Consider the following 26,235-nt stretch of genomic DNA (forward strand, 5'->3'; position numbering starts at 1 on the left):
ACTAATGCCAGAAACATACAGAAAAGAAAATGCTACTTGATCATAAAATGTACCATTCTAAAACAAACAAATGAACAAACAACAACAACAAAAAAAACTGTCTACAGGCCTCAGTGGCTGCTAAAATCATTAGGTAAAAGACTGATGAGGAACATTATAATAGATGGCTCATACTGACACAACCTAAGTCCACTGATAAATCTTTATGTCACTAAAAGTGGGACAACCAGATAGTATATAACCCCCAATAAGACACACAGCTTTAGTTATAAAACATTCTTACCACAAAAAATTAATCTGAATCTAATCAAGATTTTAGATCTACCAGTTTACAAAAAACATAAGGGAAAGAATCACATGTTAAAAGATACCACAAGAACATAATTAGCTAAATCCAGAATGTGGGAAATTCTATAGAGCACATAATCTTTCTTGAATAAATAAATGCCATGGTGGAAAGAGAGAGCTGTTATAAAACAGACTTAAGATCCATGAATCAAATGCAATGTAAGCACTTTGGATTCTGATTCAAATAAACTAACTTAAAATGTAATTGAACAGAGGAAAATTGAACATAGACTGGATATCACAGGATTAAGAAATTAGTAATTTCTTTCGGACGAAATAATGGTGGTATGGTAATGTGTAAAATTCTTATCTGATAGAAAAATATATTGAATTACTTATGAATGAAAAGATAAAATGCCTGGAAATTGCTTCAAAAAAATTCTTCAGTCAAAATAAAAAAGTGAGGAAGGAACAAAATGAAGTGAGAATGGCAGAGCCTTGATAACTGTTAAAGCTATATGTGATAGTTACATGAGCATATGTATAATTTATTGTATTCTTTCTCTACTTTTGTATGTTTGAAAGCTTCTATAATAAAAGTTGAAAATATTTTTTAAAATTTACCATATGACCTTATGCTAATAAATACCCATGGATCTTACTTATAGTAAAGGGATCTTCTAATAAGCCAAATGCATAATTTGCACTTTGGTAAGGATTTTTCTCAACATAATATAGATACTTTGATTTGAAATTGAGTAGTGAGTATAAATGTTAAGCCATCACTCTTAAGGCCAGATTCTCTTGGGATAAACTGCCCATCCAGATTTTAAGCTGAGAGATGCTAGTCTCTGTGAGAGATGCCAAATTCTGGTAATCCCATTAAAATTAGTATTCATTAGCACCTAGCCCACAATGCTTGCCAACTATCTTTTCTAAAGGCTTTATATATACCAATGGCAGTATCTAGCAACTAAGTGACATATTAGATCCTAGTATATTATCAGCTACAGAAACATTTTGATGAATACTTTTCAATCAAAACTGCATTCCAGACAAATATTTTCCCACTAATTAGATTTATAGTAAAGTTAGCCTTATAATTTACATTAAATATAAATTATCTTACCAGCATGGTGCTCTGACAATAGGCATGAGTATAGGTTTTTCTATGATTTGCAAGAGGAAATGTAAAGTATATTTTATCAGATTCCTAAAAAAAGAGAGAAAACAATAAAACTATCATGATAGTGAATATTTTCATCATTTAAAAATCCAGACAAGGCAAATGGTAATTATTCTAATTCTATTATTTCTGATGTTGTTGAGAACCAGTATTCTAGGATTGGGAAGATACATAAGATAGATCAGATACAAACCCTGTAGTCCTGAATTTGTCTTAATAGTATCAGTATGAATACATGTGTTTTATTTTGTTTGGTTTGGTTTTTGGCTTTATGATCAAGATAAATATCTTTCTTGGCTCTGTCCACTGAAAAGGCCTAGAAATGCTAACCCACTAGCCATAAACATCTCTAGTGCACAGATTATGGTTTGCCATTTCCCAAATATTGGAAGAGTTCCTTAGAAGAAAAAAGCTGATTCAAGGTCTAAGGCAGGAGATACAGAAAAGGGGCTAAAATACCTTCTCATATGAGATAGTGAGAAAATTATCAAAGACAATTAAAGAGCAGCTGTATTAAAAAGATTCTGAAGCCTAACTTGAAACAGCTTATACTGGTCAAAGACAGAACAATTCTAATATTAATTTTAGTATGAAAGATAGAATAATTTCAGTGTTTTAGTTTAGAAAGAAACACATATAACCTTAAATACAAGAGTTCATAATAATATTGGAGGTGGGGAGACACAAAACCTCTATGGTCACTGATGAAGGATGTTTGTGAACCAACTTATTATTCTGAAAACCAGTAAATATCAAATCCAAAGATCTAAGCAATTATCATTTCCTTTATGATTTGTTCCATTTTTGATAAATTAAGTAGATGAGTTTTCCTAAATAGTGTTCCAGTTAAGAAATGAGGAAGGAATAATCAAATTAGATTATCATCATTTTTGCATCCCCCTAAATGAATTAATGACTCTAGGCATTATTCATCTACAGCTTCTAACACAAAAAGAGACACGGTCTGCCAAAACAAAAACAGAATCTGATCAAGCATTTAGATCCAAATACTAAGTCACAGGAAAAGAGTAGGCTAAGGAATATATCAAATGATACTATAGAAATGCAATCAGAAAATCAAGACAGTGAAGCTTAATAAGACAAACGACTTGTTTTTTTCCCAACAAATAAACTGCGAGAGAAAAAAAAGTTGGTGAAGTAAGCATTAGAGATTAAAAGGAATAACAGACATATCAACAATACTATATGGACCTTGTTTGTATCCTGACCTAAACAAAATGAAAAACAACAAATAATTTGACAGTTATAAAACTGGAAAATTGAACACCAACTAGATATGGTTTCAATGTGGGAAAATGATATATGGTTATCTTTTTTAACAGTCTTTAACTTTTAAGAATACTAAAAAATTTTTTTTAAAGTATACTTACATTGTAAGCTACATAGGTCCACTTCGACACTTTTACTGGAACCCACATAGATGTCCCTAAGGTAAAAAAAATAATTTGTATGGCTTTTTTTTTTTATAACAAATAACTTCTTATCTTAAATGCTGAAACACTTCTCAGTCATAATGGATTTTTAAAAAAAGTGATTTCTAAACAGTAGCTATTTTTAAATAGAAAATCTAGTGAAATGTCCTCTATGTGCTCATCACCAACTAGCATTCACATAAAATAAAGCATTTTAAATCTGTTTGGTGTTTTTAACTCTAAGGAAGTATCAATAGAAGGAAATAATTGTTCATTTTCCAAAGACAAGCTAATTAAAGGATGTATTATATTTAAAAGCAAATTTACCAGCAAAAGATATGCTGTTAATCCAAAAGAAGATTGATACTGAAAAACTAAGTCAAGAATAATATAGCACTTACTTTATGTGACTGTCAGGAGAATAGAGATATTTAACTATAGCTTTTAAATATCTGTACTTGTGTTATTTTCAGGACAAAATTTTTATCAGCAACATTTTACAAATTAATTTTCTACTTTTTCCCTTCCTTAACCAAGAACCTCCTAAGAAACTGTGATAGAGAAATCAATAAAATAGGATTACAGTACCTGAAGTACCACAGTTTCAAAGACTGTCTGCTATAGCAAATTTACCTAAAAAAAAATAACATAAACTCTACTTAATATTAAAACATGTTATTACCACTAACCTGTTAAGTCAGAAATTATTGCTGGATTTTCCTCAAAATGTTTTGCTGGGTGTCTTATAAAGTGGTGATTCAAAACCGACAATTTCTTCTTGGGATTTTGAGTTATCTAGAAAGAACATTGATACATTCTGTATTCTTTCATATCCATTGTGATAGTTCAATGAAACTTTGCTTCAAGTAAGAATGATAAGAGCTAACAGTTACTTACTCTGGGCCAGGAATTGTTCTAAGTGCTTTAATGTTTTTAACTCATTAAATCATCACAAGAACTCTAAGAGATAATAATCTTATCTGTATTTTAAATATGAAGAAACAAAAGCACAGAAAAATTAAGGAACTTGCCTGAGGTTATGTTCCTATTAAGAGTCTGGACCAGTGTTTAATTTAGGCAGTCTGGCCCCAGAGCCTATGCTTTTAATCATTATGCAATACTGCCTCTAAAGTAACAGCTGATAATAAAACATATAAAGATATACAGAATCAGAAGAGAACTTAAGAGCTCCTCCGGTCTAGTGATTCCAATACACTTAGTTTCCAAACTCAGACCATTGCCCATTTCACAACAAAGAATTCACTGGTCACTAGATAAAATATGAGTTGCCAACTGTCCTTCCTTGGAAAATCCTTTACTCTTTTCTACTTACTCTATGTCAAAATATCCTTTCTTTCATGAAATGAAAATGCAGACAATAACACTTTTCTGCTGTCTGTTTTCAAATATCTTAGCTCAATAAATGTTGGCAACTTTGTATCAGTTCTTCTCTTTAAAAAAATGTACTGGGGTATAAAATTCATTTAGAAACTACCACTATTCAGTTCTCTAGCTTAAGCACTGAACCCCTGAAAGGGAACTGATTTTCTCAATGACAACACAGTAAGAGAATGATAAAGAAATGACAGTGAGGACTCAGGTCTACTAAATCTTTTCAACCTCTTACAAAGTGTCTGGTATTTGCTTGAACATTTCTAACCTGGTACTTTTCAATTTCAACAATTTTTACCAGGAGAGTGTTCTGCCCTTTTTAGAGCAAGTATCTGACTCCCTGTTGCTTTGATATATAGGTTGGGGACAGCCTTTCAAAAAATTAAAGGTTGTTATAATCTCCATCCAAATAAAATATTTTTCTGTAGATTAAACTTCATAACCATCAACTGTTTTTCATAGGCCTGTTTCAGACTCTTTACCACTATGACTACCTTCTCTGGATAAACTTGTTTGTTAATGTCCCTCCTTAAAATAAGATACACAAAATAGAAAACAGTTCTCTATATATTATGTAACTAGAGAGAGGAAAGTGGAATTTAACTTCACTGATACAAACTCATTACCTCAATCAACTCAGTTTGATACAAAATTAGTTTTGATTTTTTAAAAAAGCAGCTATATCAATTAAAAGCCATAGGTCTTTCTATCTAATTTCAGTTAAGTCAGAACTCTCCCATCCTTATTCAATCTCTAGCAAATTCATCCACTCACAAGCTTTTAGCTATGACTTTTATGCTAATAACCATCAAAAATTTCTCTCTAATCCTTATTCTTTGGTTCCACATGTTTGGGATTAATTATGCTTTGAGTTATAGTTTCCCTGTATATATGTCTGCTTCTCCTCCTAGACTTCTTCAGGGGCAGGAATCTTATCTTAATATTTTATTGACTATATTAGTCCAGTCCATGATATACAGTGAGTTTGTGAAACAGAACTGTTTCATTATATTTTGATTGTTAGCAGTGTTAGTTATCAAAAATTTCTCATTTGCCTCTTAAAATACATCTGTAAAATACCCATTCAGAATTATAATTTATTACACTAGTATTTGATTTTTCTCTTCTTAGGATTTAATGGAAAACAATATTTATTAAAATTAGTTTTATATACAGTTTTTAAAAAACATCTGAAATATTCCTGTTCTTCATTGGTTGAAATGAGGTTTCTCCTAAACCTATCAAATTTCAAATACAAACTGGTCTTGCAATTTTAATTGATTTTATTATTGTATATAGTTGTATTTTCTCAACCAGACTAAAAATGTTTGCCATAGTTAAGACTCACAATTAAAACAATGTTGAAAAACTGAAAAATGTTTGTATTCCATAACCAATTCATGATGTTAACTCTATAAAGTTAATTTACTTTAATAAATACACTAACTTAAGTATGGTATCTTGGAGCTTAAACTGTGATAAAACAAAAATCTGGGTCTCTCTTTTATTGCATTCTTCAGGGAAGAGCTAATGGCTATGATTCTAATAGTAGTTATGCTGCATCCTGAACGGTTAAGGAAAAAAATAGACACTACCCCAGTATTATCGGAGAAAAATAAAGATATTTCCATTTTGAAATTAGTCAATAGAAGATGCGGGCTTCTATTTACATTAAAGTAAAAGAAACATACTAATTCTATCACTGCTATAACAAAACCTCATATTTTACTGAAATAATTTTTAGTTTAAAAATACATACTTGTTTAGTGTCAGCATCAATAAGATCAAAGAATGCTCGAATTGTAGTCAACTGCAATTGTTTACACCTAAAGAATGTGTTACAAATGAAACTCTTAAAAAATATACTTTTGACACAAACACACACAATTCTATTATTTAATCCAATATTTAAGTTTCTTTTAATGCTGCAAACTCTAAAATTATATAACAAATCATTATTTAGCTTTACCTTAAAGTTGAAACATAAAAAATAAAGCAAATTAAATCTTAGATGCTTGACAGTAGAACTGTCGGGGTCCTTCTATCTTCCCTAAATCTCCTTGTCTACCCCAGCTATAGATATACTGCCTGCCCCATCTTTATATGCCTGAATTATTATGGTTCTTGCAGATATCACTGATTGCAAAGCCAGAGAAAAGTGAAAAAGAGAATCTTTAAGCTAAGACACATAGAGATAAGATGCCTATGTATTTCTTGACCCATATTTAATCTATTTATTTATATTAAGGTTAAATCTAATTCCTATTTGGTTTTTCATGTGTTGCTCTAGAATAATCAACGCTGCATTAATCAAGTTCCTGAGTTTGGTGACTGGCCGAGAGCTCAAAAAATCCTACAAGTGCCTTCAATTCTGCCTAACTAAGACAAACTCTAAAATTTTGATATTTGACACTAGCTTCACTTGAGACTGATGCTACTGATTCTTCAAGAGATGATTCTATGGGTTGTCAAGGGAACCTTGGTCACAGTGAGATAAGAACCAAGGTTAGAGTTCTAAGCCCCTAAATTAATCTGTCTCCTAAATCCTTATTTATGGCCAGAGCTCTCAGAAAGCTAACAAGCCAATCAATGCACTGATGAGAAAAAAGGACCATCACAAATCACCAAAGTAAGTTATATTAAGTTACCACACGATGGAGAGGTGGTCTGTTGAGACCCAGGTCTTAGGCACCGCTGAACTCTAAAAGGAAAGAAAAAATAAATCAAAGTTAAGAATAGCATATTTGTTATTCTCCAAAAGGTTTGAAATTCTTACAAGCTAATATTTAGAACCATGTAGCATTAATTTCACTATTTTATGATGTATAGACATTTTTAAATGATGCATTCTATAAAAGGTGATCCCAAAATATTAAGATATTTCTGCACGAAATAATTCTGCCATTACTGCTTAGTCACATTTTAAAAATCATTAAAACTTAAAAATTATTAAAGCATCCACAAAATCCTTACTGAAGTTTAATGTCTAACTCTATTATTCAAATAAAAGGCTGAGTTTATGATTCTTTAATAAATCACAGTTTGTGAACAAATAACAATATATATTTTAATAATTTTAGTTCTGACTAGACTACCACTTGATAAGTTCTAAGACATTACTTCTTAATCAGGGTGTGACTGAGAAATACCTAAGCCTTGGGAAATTATCCAAAAGAAATGTGCCTGATCACAATTCCAAAACTACCAAATCAGACTCTTACAAGTGGGGTCCAGGCTTACTTATTTTGAAGAAAATCCCTAGATGACTAGGACATATAATACTGGTTAGACATAAGGGCAAAGGCTCCTAAAAAATATAACTTTGCAGAAGGCTTCCTAACAATGACAGAGCACTCTTCAATCAAGGCTCTAAAGTGGAAAGAATCTTTAGTTTACTTGTTGAACTTATAAGCATTAAATATCTTATTTAGGAATTCCTGTTTGCAGCTTACTTAAAAAATTGAGACAACCAGAATTCACTGTGGTTCTAAGATTATTAGATGCTCAGTCAAATAAGAACTCACAGTTGATAGCACTTACCATTACCAAGAACATAAAATGGGTTTACTTTCATTCAGGCTAATGAATGCATCAGTGCTAGAGTTGAAAAAGGTAAAGACAACACAATAAAGGTAGCTGCTCATGATCTTTGGTGAAAACTGTTGAATGTCCACCAAAAACCATTTCCCCTTCTTGCACACTTGGCTAGACTACATGTCTTAGCTTCTCTTACTTTAAGGTGTGACTAATTTTTCTCCAATAGTATGTGAGCAGGAGTGATGTGTGCCATTTCCAGGCCTGACTGCTCCTCTTCCCCCTTCCTGTGGGTTGAAATAGTGATGATTAGAGCAACCTCAGAAGTAAAGCATTCAAGAAGGGGGTGCCTACTGTCAGCCTGGGTCCCTTAATGGGACTACTTCGAAAAACCACCCACCAACTTAAATATATATCTCGAGCAGTTATATGAGTAAAATGTAAACTTCTATTGTGTTTAAATGCCATTACCTGCATGAATGTATATTAGAACAGTTTAGCCTACGCTACTAATATAACTGTGCTAACTTAAGCAATTTTTCTAGTCCCAATAGATGTAAATGTCACTGAAATGTTCTTGAGATAATTAAAAAATTATTACTTTTTCATAACTGTTTTTTAAAAAGTGAACATACTTTAAAATGTGAAAGACCCTAGACTATTTGGGGACAAAAAACGAAAAACTCAGGTTATATAATAACCAGCTTTTAAGTAAAATATTTTCATTAGAGATACAGAAATACAAGCTGCCTTGAAAGTGATACATTATCAACTGGATTAGAAAAGAGAAAAATACACACACACACACACACACACACAAATCCACATGGTTAAAAAAAGTTCTTTTAAAAATAAGCTGCAGGATGTGGTATCAATACAGCATCATGCTTCAGACCAAGTTTAGGGAATAAATAATATCCAATTTTATATGACTGAAACATCTGTGTTTACTAAAGAGTTGACATTTAGTGTTTTGAAGACTTCCAGCAAATATGTGCCTAAAATATTCCACATCAAATAAGAAGATTCATACCAATAATGAAGTTTGAGAGATTTAGTATTTTTTTTCCAAAGCTATTATGGCTAAACCACAACTCCTCCAGTTATAAGAAAATGGTGGGTAATAGCAGAATAACTTAATAATTTTTGTTTTTATATATGGCAAACATTCAGTAAATACCTGCTTAATGAATCAACAGCAATCTAAGGTGGGGCAATAGATGAGCTGAGCAAAGGATTATCTATGAAGAGAACAACTATGAAACAAAGCACTATCTCTTAAAAGCAAAATGAACTCTATGAATTTTTTTTAGAAATTAAGTTCTATTTGAAGATGATGTGTATAATGAGTAAAAAAGTTAAGATCTCAACTGAAGACTTCAAGGTTAAAAATACAAGAAATAATATAAGTCCTAGAAGGAAACTTGAACTCACTTTACAGAAGCTATGTATCCCAGTTAAAGACCAAATACATGATGTCCTAGCAAGGAGAATAGTTAGAAAATTAATTCATTAGAGTTCTGTTTATACTATCAAAGCTAAATTTTTTATTTTAAAATTGGTAAAACGTCACTTAAACTTATCAATCAAGAGTTGTGTGATATGTTTGATGGTCCACTACTACTGTATATAACATTCCACTCAGATAACAAAAGGCCCTTGGACTTCAGTCCACACTTTCTTATATTTACAACTTTAATCAAAGGATAGGCCCTTATTTTGAACAACAATTAATTCTCATAAATAAGAATTATTTTCACAAAGTTAAGACCATTTTTACTTTCTACAGACATAAGCATCCACGCCTCTGCCTTCCCAACATATTCATTCGTTCATTCGTTCATTCATTTTCATTCACATTTTCTCTCCGTCCCTCTCTCCATCTCTCTCTGTCTCTCTCTCTCTCTCTGTCTCACACACACACAAGCACACACACAGAGCAGTACCACACCAATCTCAGCAATCATTTCAAGCAGCTACATATTATTTCTCCTTTCATGGCCCACTGTGTCTAACATATTATTTTAGTAGAATCTTAAAAGAGATTACCACAACAGATAAGGCACTGGTATGATGGCTTAATTTTGGCAGAAAAGTCAGTCCTGAACGAACTTGGTAATCCCGGAATCCTCCAGCTACAGAAAGCGTTGTTAAATTTATGTGTCTAGCATTTAGAATCCAATAGTTGTTTACAGTCATATAAAAATCTGATAGAAAATAAAAAAGACATACATTAAAAATTAGTAGTTACTCTCTGCAATAAGATAGCCATAATATTAATATTAAACCACTGAATTTTCTATAAAGTTATTTGCATTTCTCTATTTTGACACAGTATCTTCACACACATTCTGCTTTCCCCATTTAATCAAGGTACAAATATATGAGTTACTAAAGGTATTGATAATGAAAAAAGATACCCAAATTTTATTAGCTTTGACAAGTCCAATGCAAACAGGTCTCTACATTCTATATGAATGCTACTTTCTCATAAGCCACATAATATTGCAAGAAACAAAATCTTAAAATTCTTCCAAAGATAAAAGTTTATTATGCTAAAGAGCTTCCGAAATAGCCAGTGTCCCTGGTTATAAGGGCTTAGCAGCTCTCTTCTGCCGTCAACCACCACCACACAATGTACTATTTAAGTTCTTAAAATTTGTTAGGACAATGGCATTCACATTAGTCTTGGGACTATGCAACTACAGAAAACCTGTGAGGTTTAAGGTTCTACCCCTTTTAGTGTAACAAGCAGTTAAAAGACAAGAACTTGCAGATAATGTTTCCACTTAACAGACAGTGAGAAAATTTCGGTGTCAAACATTTAAGGCCAGAACAGGGGCGTTCTCATTTTCTTTCCTGATTATCAAAACGTAAAGCATTTTTATCCTGGCATTTGATTCCATTGAGGGCTTCAAACATATTGGAACAGCATACTCCTCCCATTAAAAATCTCAGCAGTATTTACTTAGATTGTGACCAAGCAGATCCATTCCTAACATCTGCAGGGGCTGGGACAAGAGTACCAATGTGGTATGCATGCCATATGCCTAAATATTTAAAGGTCAAAATTCCAGCTAACAACAGTTAAATAAATATTTCTCACTACCGCCATGCTACCCTGAACAAGCCTAATTCCGTCTGATCTCGGAAGCTAAGTTGGGTCGGGCCTGGTTAGTACTTGGATGGGAGACCACCTAGGAAGACCAGGTGCTGGTCTTCCATCTTAGGTTTTTAGGAGACTCATAAAAAAAAAAAGGGATTGTAAGTGGACAAGGTCCTTGCAATCTGTGAGGTCAACCAAGGGTCGCCTCGCCAATAAATAAATAAATATTTCTCAGCCTACCTCGACAAATGTATCATCAAATAACCTGGAAGGGCAAGTTCAAATAAAGACTTGTAGGACACCTCAGCACTGGACACTGAATTATATGGCAGCATAGGGTGAGCAGATCTCTGGCCCATTGCTGTGTTATCCTTCTTCTCTTCCCATCTCAATTCTATCCTGCATCGCAAGGGCCTTGACACACATCCAAGCTCTCTCTGTACTGTATGCACAGCCACTCCTTGGCTACAAGTCAAGCTTAGGGTTATACAGACCTGCCCTCAGAACGGATCCAGGTAAGAGGCCCACATGGGCCCTGGAAGAGGGCTTGGGGCATATTGGCATGAAAAGTCTAGGGGCTTGGCTACCTGGAAGAGGTCTAGAAGTAAAGGCACAGCCTCCAGTGGAAAGGCTGCTTGGCCTATGCACTCTGACCCTGTGAGGAATGGCAGCACCTGAGCAGGGCCCTCTAAAATGCAGAGCTCGATGCAGGGCTTCCTTTCCCTCCAGTTAAGGGCAGTATTTCCACGAATTATAGACCGAGAATCTATTTCTAGAGAGTGTATGAGTCTCCTAAAAACCTAAGATCTACCACTTCTTGAACTTTTGTTTTTTCATTCTAATTCTGGCTTAATGCAATAAAAAATAAATACAGAATAAATGGGAAAGAGGCTTGCTAACTATAATAAAAACACCTTGACGCTAAGAATCACTTTCAGCCTGAGCCTTTTGGAGACACACCACTGCTCTTCAAAGTTTTCCTCAAAGAATTTTTTTAAATGTATTTTAAGTAATTCCAATTTAACCTACATGGCTCATCTACCTATGTCATATAAAATGTAGTTAAGAGAAAGATTTCTCAATTATGGTGATGAGTATTATGACTTCTCTATGGCTTTGGTTTTTTTTTCCTAAACCTACTATGTCATTTACAATTATTAGAATTAGTAATACAGATTTAAATTCCAATAATAAAACTAAAAATTTTTATAAAAGATTTCTACAGAAAAAGTTTAATAAGAGAAAAATCAAACTTCACTGTAAGTACTGTTGTACCAGATATTCCAGCAAATAAGTTACTCCTTGGCAGTGTTAAGTTGGGTGCTTTGGAAAACTACTTTGGTTTGGAATCATTAGGGTATATTTCTCACTTAACTATAAACAAAATTTTCATCACAATTAAGACAATGCAAATTTTGATAGGGTAAGAAGTTGTGTAAATTTACTGATCAGGAAAAAATTATTTCTTTCTTAAGATTTTCTCCTATTCATATATTAAAATAAGCAGTAAAAATAATATTTGACGTTAATAAAAAGTTGACAGGCACATAATTTTTATTATGTGACATTATCACTATTTGATTAGATGACAGCAATCATAAACTTCTACTGTTTATTTAAAATTCCCTGCAACATTATAGTATTATTCATAATTTTATTTCCTCTGTTATAGCAATGTACCTTAAGTAAGCATGCAAGGGTTAAGAGCACAGGCCCAGGAACAAATTTACCATGGTCAAATACTGGCTCCACTATTTTCCTGCCACAAGACTTTGGGCGAAAAGTTTATCTTAGCCTCTTTTTTCTATACATAAACATGGGGATAACAATGGTATATACCTCAAAGGATTGCTATAAGGATTAAGTGACATAATACATCATGTAAAGTCTTTGCCACAACACCCAAAACATAGTTAGAATTCAACAATTATTAGCAATTCTACCTCACCATATAAAGTGTTAGCAGACTTATTTGTTTAAAAACAAGACATTTCTACTACTTTACTTAAATATGACCTGATATTGAATAGAGTACAGGAAGAGCACACTTTAAGAGACAGGCAGTATCCTGAAGAGTAACTATACTGAAGCCCAAGTACCTAGGGATTATAAGACATACGCCATAGATGTTAAGATGCTAAAGACAGAGAAAACTAACAGCAGTTTGAATTATGAGCCTCAGTTGAAAGTCACAGAGAGAGATACTCAGAACTGGAGGTGCTGATTTGAAACTGAGCTGCTTCGCACCTGGATTAATCTGTAGCCTACCCTAAAGAGAGTAGCTGGAGGATTTGTTTAATCCTAAACAACAATGGGGAGGTCAGTCAGTGTTTATTTAACAGTACTCACCTGTAATGAAACGATCTAACGGCATCACAGGAGCAACATGTGGGGTGGCTTGTGTAATTAGAAGATTTATCAGATCTTGTTTAAAATTCTTCAGTGTAAGCAATGCCCTTGCAACAAGGCCACCCATAGAATGACCAATTATCGCCACACTTTTTGGAGCAAATTCTTGACCCTATTAAACAAAAAATCACTAAGATATAATAAACACTTAGTACCATAATATAATACTAAATACTACTCTCTAAATATAAGCAATTTTAAAGAAAAAGGAAAATTACACTATATAATCTCCTATCATAAGATACAGAAATATGTTTTCATGTACTTGTAAATAGTGTATACATACTATTTGGTGTTCTGTCAAACATTTTTAACAGCTATACTTTGGTTTTCTAAACCAAAATTAGAAAAATTGGGTCCAGCAAATGATGTTTTACTATTAGTTATATTGGATGTAAGAGGTGTAATTATATTTTGTGTATATCAGAATATTAGATTTGATAGGATATCAGAAGTCAGATCACTTATTTAAAATTGGAAATATCACAAAAAGCCAGAATAATGGGTGCCACAGCAATATACTACCTTATCATATTAACATATCTCATTTCATTGAATTGTTTTCCTATTGTGCACATGAGTTTAAAAATAAACTACCATTCCATAAAATTTATTCACTGACAATTATGTATTTTTTTAAAATAAGAATCACATTAAAAAAAATCTTTTGTCTCCACATAGTATCCTCAGGTCCACTGCCACACTTTTGCTTATTGCTTCTTAGTGATCCTTCATCTATGACCTCTCTCCTACTACTCTGAACAAATTGGACCTTGTGAAGAAAAGTTAACAGTAAGCCTGAAACTGCTATCCTTAAAACTGACTGCATTTAAGGTTGGTTCTGGTCTGCAATCTGGGACCATAGATTTTGGGAGGGTTCCCATCATTCTCTAAATGCTAAAGATGGCTCACTATGCTGAAACTGTGAAAACAATATGCTTTATGCTGAACACCTGCTGTCCTTCTGGTCGGGATTCTGGTGGGTGCTAGGCACAGGGTGTCTACATAACCAGGCCCCAATAAAAACCTTGGGCACTGAGTCTCTGATGAGCTGTTCTTGTGACATTACACATGTCACAACTTGTTGCTGTAAGAATTAAATGCGGCCTGTGTGACTCCCTTGCAAGAAGACTTTTGGAAGCTTGCACCTGTGTCTCCTCCAAACTTTAATCCATGCACTTTTTCTATTTGTCCATGTCACTTTGTATTCTTTCATGGTAATAAACCACAACAGGAGTACAAATATATGCTGAGTCCTGTGAATCCTCCTGGAGAATCACAGAGCCTGGGGATGGTCTTCGTGATCCAAACACTACATATGCTCTCTGAAAGATATCCCCTTTGGCCTTCTCAAGTACATCACTCCAGCAATTCTTCTTTCTTCTTGCATCAGTGTTTCTCCCTCTCTATTAAACCACTCTTTAAAAAAAAATACTGTTACTGGTATATAAATATACTGTTATTCTCCCGTAGAAAATAGACAGTTCCCTTTTTACTCCCACTTTACTCTTAGTGACCACACATTTTTCTACATCTCTTCACAGTAAAAACTCTTCAAAAAGTTATCTATACAGTACCTTGCTATCTCCAATTTCTCAACTTCCATTCTCTTAAACCCATTCCAGTCAGGCTTTTATCCCAACGCTCTCCCAAAACTGCTTTTATCAAGCCGCAAGGAATCTAATAGCCAATTCTCAAGTCTCATCTTACTTGACCTACCAACAGCATTTGACATGGTTGATCACTTCCTCCTCTTTGAAATGCTTTACTTGGTTTCCTTGACAACACTCTCTCCTGGTTCTCCTCTTACCTCACAAGCTGCTCCTTTTTAGTTCCTTCTCATCTCCTTCCATTTCATAATAATGGTGTGACTGAGGTCTCAATCTTTAGATCTCTTCTTTTTCCTATCTTGACTCCAATAGTGATCTCATCTAGTCTCACAGTTTTAAATACATCAATAAGCTGTCAACCCTCAAGTTATTATCTCCAGACTGGACCTCTTCTCTTGAACTCTAAACTCCAACGGCATACTAGCTACACTTGGGATGTCTAATGTGCATCCCAAAACGAACAGTCTAAAAATAAACAATCTCCTTCAAATCTGTTCTTCCTCCATTTTCTCCCACCTCAGTTAATGGCACTGTAATCCTTCTAGCTCTTCAGCCAAAAAAATTTGAGGTCAACCTTAACTCTTCCTTTTCTCTCACAAGGTCCCTCAATATCTGATCTGCCAGCATATCTTGTTGCCTCAACCTTTAAGATTTACACCGATCTGACCATTTCTTATCATCTCTACTGCTACCAACTTGATCCAAACTATCTTTATTTCTTGCCTGAATCACTGCGACTGCATCCTAACTGGTCTCCCTGCTGCATCCTTATATCCTTTCAGCTTATTCTCAGAAGCATCCAGAATAATACTGTTCAAACCTAATAAATCAGAACATGTCATTCCTTTGTTCAAAAACCTCTACAATGGCTTTCCATGTCATTTCAAATAAAAGGCAAAATTCTTAAAATTGCCTACAAGGCTCTATAATCTGCCTTCTCCCCAACTTCTTTTACCAACTCATTCTATCTGCTCAAGCCATACCAGTCTCCTTTTCTTCAAATACAGCACGTGTGTGCTTGTCTTATATATTTTTCCCTGCTTACTCTTTTCTTAGATATATAATTGAGCTACTCTCTCACATCTTTAATATGTATTAAATTGCTTCTCAACAGAGGTCTTCACTGGGCACCCTTATTTATAATTGTAGTCCTCTACTCTCAACTCCCTACTCCTTCTGTTTTATTCTTTTTCTTAGCATTTATCACCATATAAAATAGTATACATTTTTCTTATTTCTGATGTTTCCTATATGCCTCCCCCACTAGAACATAAGGTCCACGAAGGCTTGCATTTGTTTTATTCATTGCTATATTTGCATGTGGACTCATGTGAATAAATGAGGTTTCTCTATCTGAAATGTCTTCTCACTTTACCACACCCAAACCCTATATATTCAGCAAGATTCAGTTGTCTTTCTTTAATCCCTATTGTACTTGCTTGTAATAGAAATCTTATTTTCTAAAAGCCTCAACTTAAAAAAAGTTTAATAGTTCTATTATAACTTTAACATGCAGTCATTAGAAAAAAATCTGAAAATACAAAATAGAGAGGAAAAACATACCTAGTATATAATATTAAACACATGATTGTTTGTTGTGAATGACATTTACGGAAATCTCACTTTGTAATCATGCCTTATTTATCTATCCAATAAATATCTGATATATAAAAGGTTCTATACCTAACATGGCTTGTTTCCTCCTATAATATTCAGTGTTTTTTTTTTTAAGTTAAAAAATACCTGCTTTAGAAATAACTTCAAAATGTTGGTTTATGCAAAGAATCTGATTTCTATATTTCATTTTCAAGATGCAAAAGAATACCACACTAGCTGGATTACAACAGCTTCATAGTTAAGTCTCGAAATCAGGTAGTGCAGGTCCTTCAAATTTGTTCTTTTTCAAGACTATTTGGCTTTTGAGGTTCTTTGCAATTGTATGTAGGCTTGCCAACTTTTACAAAACACCTGCTGGTATTTTGATTTGTATTACATTAAATCTGTTGGTCAATTTGGGGAGAACTTACATCTTAATTTGAGTGTTTCAATCCCTGAAGTTGGTCTGTCCATTTATTTCAGATTTCTTTAATTTATCTCAGCAAGGTTTGAAGTTCTCAGTGTACAGATCTTGCACATTTTGCATTAAATTTATCCAAAAGAATCCTATTTTTATACTATTATAATGTATTTTAAAATTTCACTTTCCATTTGTTCATTAATTTTTGAATACTGACCATTTATCCTGTAACCTTACAAATTCCCTGATGTATTCTAATAATTTTCTGTAAACTCCTTTAATAAAGTTTCTGCATATTTATGTCATTTGTGAATACAGACAGTTTTAATTTACCCTTTTTCTTTTTCTAACCTTATTGCACTAGCTAGGACTTCTGTACAATGTTGAATAGAGATGGTAGAAGCAGACAGACGCTAAAAAATGGGGAAAGAAAAAATTACCTATTATACAACATTAAAAACATTTGATTGTTTACTGTGAATAACATTTATGCAAATGAACCTCACTCTGTGATCACATCTTATTTATCTTAACCAATACATAATGGTCCTTAACCTAATATGGCTTGTTTCTTCCCATAAAACTGTTCATAATACAATTCCTCAGGGAGAAGGTTACTTGTATTCTTACAGATCTGAGTTTTATTTATTTATTTATTTTTAATTAATGGGTGCTGAATGCAGTCAAATGAGTTTTCTTCATCTATTGAGATGATCTCATGATAAATTAGATTAATTGACACTTGATTTTAAACCAACTTTGCATTCTTGGAATAAATCCTATCTGATCATAATGTATTACATTTTAAAATATTGCTGATTTGATAGCCTACTTTTCTGTTGGGGATTTTATATCTGTGTTCTTAAGGAATACTAAGTCTCTGGGTTTTTTTTTTTTTCCAAACAATGTCACTGATTTTTATATTCAGAATTTGATGGTCTCTTATAATGAATTGCTGTTATCTCTCCTCCATTTTCTAAAAAGGTCTGTGTAAGATGGGTATTATTTCTTCCTTAAATTTTTAATAGAATTCATCAGTGAAATCATCTGGCCTTAGATTTTTCTTGGCAGTTAATATTTTTAATTATAAATTCAAAAATTTTAAAACAGATTTAGGGCTAGTCAGAGATTGTTTCTTCTTGTGTCTGTTCTCTAATTTACGTTTCAAGGGATTTTGCATTTATGAGTCATTAAATTTACTGACAAAGTTGTTCATAATATTCTCTTACTGTTTTCTTAATATCTGTAGGCTCTCTAGTGATGCCTCCTCTTCCATCTCTGATATTGTTAACTGTGTCCCTCTCTTTTTCTTTCTTAATTAGTCTAGTTACGAGTTTATCAATTTTATAGATCTTTTCAAAAAAATCAGCTATTGGTATCAATTTTTTTCTTTAGTTTTCCAGATCATTCATTGTCATTCTCATCTTTGTTTCCTTATTTAGAGTTTACTTTGCTTTTCTTTCTATAGTCTCTGAAGTTGGAAGGCCAGATCACTGCCTTTAAACATTGTTCATTTCTAATAATATAAGTATTTAAGGCTATTTATTTCTTCTAACCACTACTTTAATCTTACAATTTCTGGTGTGTTTTCATTTTAATTCAGTTCAAAACATTTTCAAATTTCACCTGTAATTTTCTTTTTGATCTCTGGGTTATCTAGAAGTAATTTCCAAATATGTGAGATTTTTCCTGATCTTTTTGTTGTTGATTTCTAATTTAATTCTACTATATTCAGAAAATATACCATATATGATTTCAATCCCTTGAAATTTACTGGGACTTGTTTTATGGCCTAGCATATGGCATATATTAGGCTCATGTGCATTTAAAGAGAACATAGTTTCTATAGTTTTTGGGTACAGTGTTCTACAAATGTCAACAGGTTAAGCTGGTTAACAGTGTTCAAAACCTTACTGATTTTATGTCTATTTATTTTATCAATTATTGAGAGAGAACTGCTGAACTCTCTAACTGTGGATTTACCTATTTTTTTCTTTAGTTCTGTTAGTTTCTGCTTCATGAATTTGGAAGCTCTGTTATAAAGTGCATACTCAGCTGGTATTGTTTCACTTACTTGATGAGCTGACTCTCATCATTATGAAATGTCCCTCTTTTCCCCTGTAATATCTATCTTCATAGAATCTATTTAACTGATATTAAGATAGCCATGGCAGCTTTCATATGATCCATGCTGGCATATATATTTTCCTCAATTCTTTTATTTCTAATCTATCAGGATCTTTAAAGTGGCTTTTGCTTTCTAGTAGACAGATTAGCATATAGGTGGTGGGTCTTGGTTTTTTTTAATCTATTCTGACAACCTCTTCCTTTAAACTGCAGTGTTTAATCCATCTACAATTAATGTAATATTGATATAGTTAAATTTAACTCTATCTTCTTACCATTTGTTTTCTATTTGTCATATGTTTTTGTTCTTTCCTCCTTACAACTATTTCTCTTCTGTTTGCTCTTTAGCTATATCTCCTTTTTTGTTATTACTCTAGAAATTAAAATATGCAACCTTATCGGTCTACCATGAATTAATATTATACCACTACTTACTACAGTGGAGTAACTCTATTTACTCCACTTCCCATCCTTTTCACATTATATATTCTCCTTCTAAATAAGTTATAAATCTCATAATGCATTTTTGTTAAAAATAATTTTTTAACCTTTTTAATTTGAATCAATTAGAGAAAAGTTGTGAAAAGGGCAGAGCTCCCATATACTTCTGACCCAACTTTCCTTGATGTTAGCATTTTATACAACTATACTATAATTATCAAAATATACATTGACACAATAGTATTAAACAGCAGACCTAATTTAAACTTTACCTGTTTTTCCACTAATGTACTTTTTCTATTTTAGTATTACATCCTGCATTCCGTATTTATTGTTATTTTTCCTTTGTCTTCTCTAATCTGTAACAATTCTTCAGTCTTTCCTTGTTTTTTATGACCTTAATATATTTGCAGAGCACTGGTTAGTTATTTTTTAGTGTGTCTCTCAATTTGAGTTTGTTTGAAGTTTTCTCATTAGAATGAAGTTATACATTTTTGGTAATAAAGCCACAAAAATTATGTTGTATCCTTCCCAGTGCATCATGTCATAGGGGTTCATGATGTTGATATGTCTTACTACTGGTGATGTTAATCTTGGTTAAGATGATGTCTAACAAATTTCTCCACTGTAAAATTACTCTCTCTTTGTAGTTAATAAAAGATAATTTGAGACTATTTTCTGTTGGGCTCTCTATTCTGTTCCAATGATCAATGTATCTGCTTTCATGCCATTATCATGCTGTTCTAATTATTGTAGCCTTGTAGTATAGTTTGATATCAGGTAGTGTGATACCTCCAACTTTGTTCTTCTTTCTCAAGATTGCCGTGGTTATTCAGGATCTTTTATGGATCTACATAAATTTTAGGATTATTACATGCCATTGGTATTTTGATAGGGATTGCACTGAATCTATAGATTGCTTTAGGTAGTATGGCCATTTGAATGACAGTGATTCTTCCCACCTGTGAGCACAGTATACGCTTCCATTTATTTGTATCTTCTTCAATTTCTTTTTCAATGACATAATTTTCTTCGGCTGCTTTTAAGGTTTTTTCTCTTTACTTTGGTTTTCAACAATTTGATTATGATATACGTAGGTGTGATTATGTGTTTATTCAACTTGACATTCATGGATCCTCTCGGATTTGTGTTAAAATTTTTAATAATTGGGAAATTGAACCTTCAGTTCATTGAATATTTTTTTCTTTCCTATTTCTCTCTCTTCTTGAGATTTCAATTACACATATATAAGACTGTTTAGTACTATCCCACAGGTTACTGAGGCTCTGTCCTTTTCATCCTTTTATCCTCTGTGCTTCATTTAGAATAGTTTTTATTGTCTTTTCTTCAATTCAATGATCTTTTTTTCTATATTGTTCATTTTGCTTAAAGCCTATCTTCTGAATTTTTCATTTTCTTATATGTACTGTTTCAGTTCTAAATTTTCCTTTTCGTTCTTTTTTTTTTTAGTTCTATGTCTCTGCTAAGATTTCCCATCTTTTCCCTTATTATGTGCATCTTTTACTGTAAATCTTTACCTTTTATATTTTTGAGGCTTATATTTAAGAATTGTTAAGGTGGACACTGGAGTAGCTCTTTAGGGCTGTAGTAAATCATGTCCTTTCTGGTGTCTCGCTTGAATAGGTCTTTCTGCTCCAGTTGGTCAGAACTCCTATTTCCAGGCACCATGTAGTCACAATTCCCCGGAAGTTGTTTTTTTGCCAGAACTTGTACTGTGGCATACCAAGGAAATGTCTCAAACCACTAGGTAGCAGTATTTTATCCCTGACACTGTTCAGAATTGCTGGCACAGAATGATTTCTAGTCTGTTTTACTGCTCTTTTAAATTTCTCTAAAGACACTATTCCCCATTATTCCTTGCACCTAAAGTGGACACACCCCATCACTTTCTTCTTGGAATGCCATTGCCTTGTATTTCTTGTCCTTTGCATATGCAGCATAACATTCAAAGATTGAAAAACGTAAATTTCTAGAGCTCCCATCTCTGTCAAGTTCTATTCTTTTGCATATCCTGATCACAAATCTAGCCAATTTTAGCAGCCCTAAATTCCAATTTCTGCCTTTTTCAGCTAAGTGATATCAGTGCTCTGCTTGATCTCCACCTACTTGTGTTATGGTCTAGCAAGTGCTTCCAGGCAGAAGAAAGCTAGGGCAATCACAGAGTTCACCTCACATGCTATCCTTCTTTCAGAAATCAATCCTTTGCTGCTTGATTGTCCAATACCTGAAAACATGTGCTTCAGATATCTAGACTAGTTTTATAGTTGTTTAGACATGGAAGTGGTCTACTCTAGTACCAGTTACACAGTCATAATTAGAAACAGAAATCCATACTAATGGTTTTTAGGAAATACACTATACACCTAATTTATATACAGTTAAATTATTTTTCCTAAATTCACAAGAAAGGTTTCTTGTAAATTCAATTTAAACTTCAAAAACCACCAGAGTTCAAAACAACAGACTACCACAAAGAAAAACTTTGTGTCATTTTTGCTTCAACTTCCATATAAACAAATAAATAATTTAAAATATGCCGAGTCCCTTAAAAAAAAGATAATACTAGGTTGATCACTATTGATTTGCATGCTTATCTCTTACCTTATAGAGCTTGAGAATTGTTTTAATGCATTCATGTACAAACTTGGTCTGCTTCTGAAGACTTCCACCATACAGTGCCACAAGTTCTTCATTGAAATTCACACTAAAAAAGTCAAAGTGGTACTTGAAGTCAATGTCTTCTGCTTTTCTAAGTGCAATGGAGCCAATAGAACGAACTGCAAATGAAAAGGGTACAGTGCATATTAAATGAAATTTCTGAAAGTCTACTCATTCTTGTTTCTTAACAAATAACTTTATCCTACGCCCTGAATATTTTTAAAAAAAAAAAACTATTTTAAGATGACATCCTTTAATAGTATTAATTTAGAAGAATAAACCAACCTAGAGGTTGTATGTTTTGTGCCCTAAATATATTTTAAATGAAAAATGAACAGATCATTCATTCTCTACCTGCTTCTCCTTCTGCAGTGGCAATAATAAACAAAAGGGAAGATTATTTGAATAAGAAATAAGAATTTTATACTTAAAATTCTTGAGTATTTTAAGAATGAGAAAATTCCTACAAAAAAATGTCTGCTAATCATTTGGTTTAGGTACTCATGCTTGACTTGTCTCTTTTTCTTATACATGACATCCAATCCGTGTGTAAATCCTGTCATACACTCTTCTAAATATCTCCCCAATCGAGGATTCTCACCATTCCTACCAGTACCTTCTTAATCTAAGCACCATCTCTTGCCTGTACTACTGTTTCCTGACTAGTCTCCCTGTTTGCACTGTTTTAGATTTTGCTTCATAACCCTTTCACAGAATTTATTAACTAATTATATTAATTGGCATTAAAAGTTGCAGTGTGTGGTTTAGCAAGCAAATACCTGTTTGCTCTTCCATTTTTTAAAACATGTACAGTTCACATACTATACAACCCATCATGTAAAGTGTACGACTCAGTTATTTTTAGTGTATTCACAGAGCTGTACAATCATTTTTGCAATCTAACTTTAGATATTTTTTTCATTACCCCAAAAGAAAACCCTGTACTCATTAACAATCACTCCTCATTCCTTTTCTCCTCCTAATTCTAGGAAAACACTAATCTACTTTCTGTCCTTATGGATTTGCCTATTCTGGACATTTCCATAAAAGGGATCATATAATATGTTGTTTTTTATGACCATGTTCTTTTAGTTATCACGATGTTTTCAAGGTTTGTCCGTGGTATGGACAAATTACAAGGTATGTAATTCATGGATCAGTAATTCATTCATTTTTATTGCTGAATAATATTCCATCATATGAATATATCACATTTTATTCATCCATTCATTAGCTGATGAACATTTGGGCTGTTGCTACCTTTCAGCTATTATGAAGAGCATTGCAATAAACATTTGTATACAAGTTTTTGTGTGGATGTACGTTTTAATTTTTCTTGGGTAGATACCAAGTAGAACTGTTGGGTCATATAACTCTACATTTAATATTCTGAGGAACTGTCAAACTGTATTCCAAAGTAGCTGTACCACTTTACATTCCCACCAGCAATGTATGAGGATTTCGATTTCTTTATACCTTCAATAACACTTGTTAAGATCCATCTTTTAGATTATAATTACCCTAGCGGGCATGAAATGCTATCTCATTGTGGTTTTGACTTGCATTTCCATGATGATTAGTGATGTTTAGTATCTTTCCTACTCCCACACTTGCATCTTCACAATATAGTCTCTATGCAGCAAAGCCAGAGTGATCATTTTTAAAAAATAAATCACACCCACTAGATTGGTTAAAATTTAAAAACCTGACAATTCCAATGTTATCAAGAATGAAGAGCAAAGAGAAGTACAATGTACTGCTCCTGGGAGTATAAGTTAGCACAATCAGCAAAAATAAAAGGATACACATAACCTGTGACATAAAATTATGCTCCTATGGTATATATCTTACAGAAGCAAAGGCTTATGTACTCCAAGATTTTTATAAAGTCCATTATTTTAAATTGCCAATAAATGTAAACAAAACAAATGTCCAAAGACAGATATTTAAACTATGGTGTAGTCATTCAATGCAATAATAGAGTGAGGAAAATGAACAAATCGCTACTCATACAAAAATAGCCCCAAATAAGCAGACTGTATTAGAGATACAGATTTAGATGCTAAAACTATAAAGAAAATCAAGGAAATTACTACCTTAAAGTTAGAACTGTGGTTATATCAAGAAAAAAAGAAGTTTTAACCAGGAAGGGGCACACAGGGGATTTTCAAGGCAATCTTCTACTTCTTGACTTGGGTTTTGGTTCCATTGGTATTCACTTTATAATAATCATTACTCAAATATCTATCGTCTATGCATTTTCTGTATGTGTTATATTTCAAATATAATAATTAACAAGAAAATCAGATTATACCATTTCCTACCTAAAACCCTCCAAAAGTTTCCCAACACACTTAGATCAAAATTCAAAGTCTTTTCTACAGCTTATATAATATAGCTGGTGGCTACCTTTGCATCCTCATCTCTTTCCACTTTTAGTCTCAGTGGCCTTGAATGCACCAAGCTTGTTTCTGCCTCAGAGTCTTCCCTCAAAGAGTCACATACCTCAGTAGTCCCTTGCTATATTCAAGCCTCTGGTCAAATGTCATCACCTCACAGTGGCCTTTCTAGGCCGCTTCCTCCACCAAGCCACTTTCTGACCCTATTTATCCTCTATCCCTTATTCTGGTTTATTTTTCTTTCAAACTTTTAATGTTACTGACATATGTGTTTGATATATGTCTTCCCAACAAGAAAGAGAGGGACTTTATCTGTCTTGGTCTCTTTTAGATCCCTAATACCTAGAATACTGCCTAGTTCGTGGTAGATACCCCACAAATACAAGCTAGATAAATAAACAGGTAAATAATTATACTAAATGTTGAACTAGTTCTATTTTCATTATATAAAAGAATATACCATTTAACAACCAAAAAAGCAGATTTTAGCTGCAATTACTTCCAGATTATTTGATTGCTATGAGAGAAATAACTGCTATATCTCCAAGCCAACATTCAATTTGGAATCTATATATATAACTTCCCTACCCTCACTTTTATGTCCTCAGTATTTCTAGATCTAACTTAAAAAGCTCCAGAAAAAAAAAAAAAAACCAATCCCCTTTCCTGCTCAGCATAACATAAACTACTGTTTACTTTTCTAATCAATGCTTCAGATTCTGTTCTCTGTAACCTTCATTTACAAGATAAGCCTTTTTCTTCTGCTGATTCCTACATCCCTATAGCATCTATTTATCCCACCCCACTCCATTTTTTTTCTCCTTACTCTTTGCAAAATGGTCTTCAACTATTCTATTCTTTGTACTTCTCACATGCATTTCTCTCAGACAAAATGTCACATATTTGCGTCTCCCAATATACCTAGCACAGTACTTAACACAGATATGTATCTGATAAATTCAACTGAATTTTATAGCTTTCAAAATTCACTTCTGAAACTTACCTTGCTTATAACTTCCAGCATTACCAGGAAGAAAGAGAACTGGAATACCCGTTAAAGGAAGTATTTTGTGTTCTTCAGCATAGGATCCTTCTCCATAAAGATACAATTCATATGCAGGATAGCGTTTTGCCAGTTTCTTTGGAAGTTCTATTTTCTACAGCAATAAATAGATAAATAGATTTTTTAAATTATACAATTTCACTTTAATCAATTTTATTAAATGATTTAGCCTCACTGTACCCAATTTTGAATTGTACAAATTTGAAATAGTACTATATAAAAATATTACTGATAAAACTGCACTTAATGCACAAAACAAATTCTACTTTTAGTTTATTCATATGGAGAATTAGTCTTGAAGTATGTCAATTATGAACCATGTGGTCTTCAGGAAATCATAAAATGGGACTATCTGAAATTCTAATGAATACTAATTACCCCAAATAGCCACTGACAACAGAAAAACACTGGTAGATGTCAGCACGTTACATGTTGACATGTTTGGAAATGCATTTTAGTATCAATATCAATTATACTTAGAAATGATAAAAGCTTTCCATTATCAAATCAATTTATCTTTTTTGCTATTATAAACTGTTTTGTAAAATCTC

General features: G+C 32.9%; 1 protein-coding gene across 2 annotated transcripts in view; it reads right to left on the reverse strand.

Moving 5' to 3' along the window:
• PGAP1 (post-GPI attachment to proteins inositol deacylase 1) overlaps positions 1 to 26,235 on the reverse strand; it is a 71,493-nt gene that overhangs the window by 39,642 nt on the left and 5,616 nt on the right. For both annotated transcript variants that reach the window (XM_039844321.1, XM_039844322.1), the window contains exons 2-10: positions 25,625 to 25,778; positions 22,166 to 22,341; positions 13,289 to 13,460; positions 9,883 to 10,040; positions 6,948 to 7,000; positions 6,059 to 6,125; positions 3,597 to 3,702; positions 2,866 to 2,921; positions 1,418 to 1,501 (exon numbers count right to left, since the gene is read on the reverse strand). In XM_039844321.1, the coding sequence (XP_039700255.1) occupies positions 1,418 to 1,501; positions 2,866 to 2,921; positions 3,597 to 3,702; positions 6,059 to 6,125; positions 6,948 to 7,000; positions 9,883 to 10,040; positions 13,289 to 13,460; positions 22,166 to 22,341; positions 25,625 to 25,778 (1,026 nt within the window). The remainder of the gene's footprint in view (positions 1 to 1,417; positions 1,502 to 2,865; positions 2,922 to 3,596; positions 3,703 to 6,058; positions 6,126 to 6,947; positions 7,001 to 9,882; positions 10,041 to 13,288; positions 13,461 to 22,165; positions 22,342 to 25,624; positions 25,779 to 26,235) is intronic.

The sequence above is a fragment of the Pteropus medius genome, unplaced genomic scaffold (assembly GCF_902729225.1).
Source record: "Pteropus medius unplaced genomic scaffold, Ma_sr-lr_union100, whole genome shotgun sequence".
NCBI classification, from domain to species: domain Eukaryota; kingdom Metazoa; phylum Chordata; class Mammalia; order Chiroptera; family Pteropodidae; genus Pteropus; species Pteropus medius.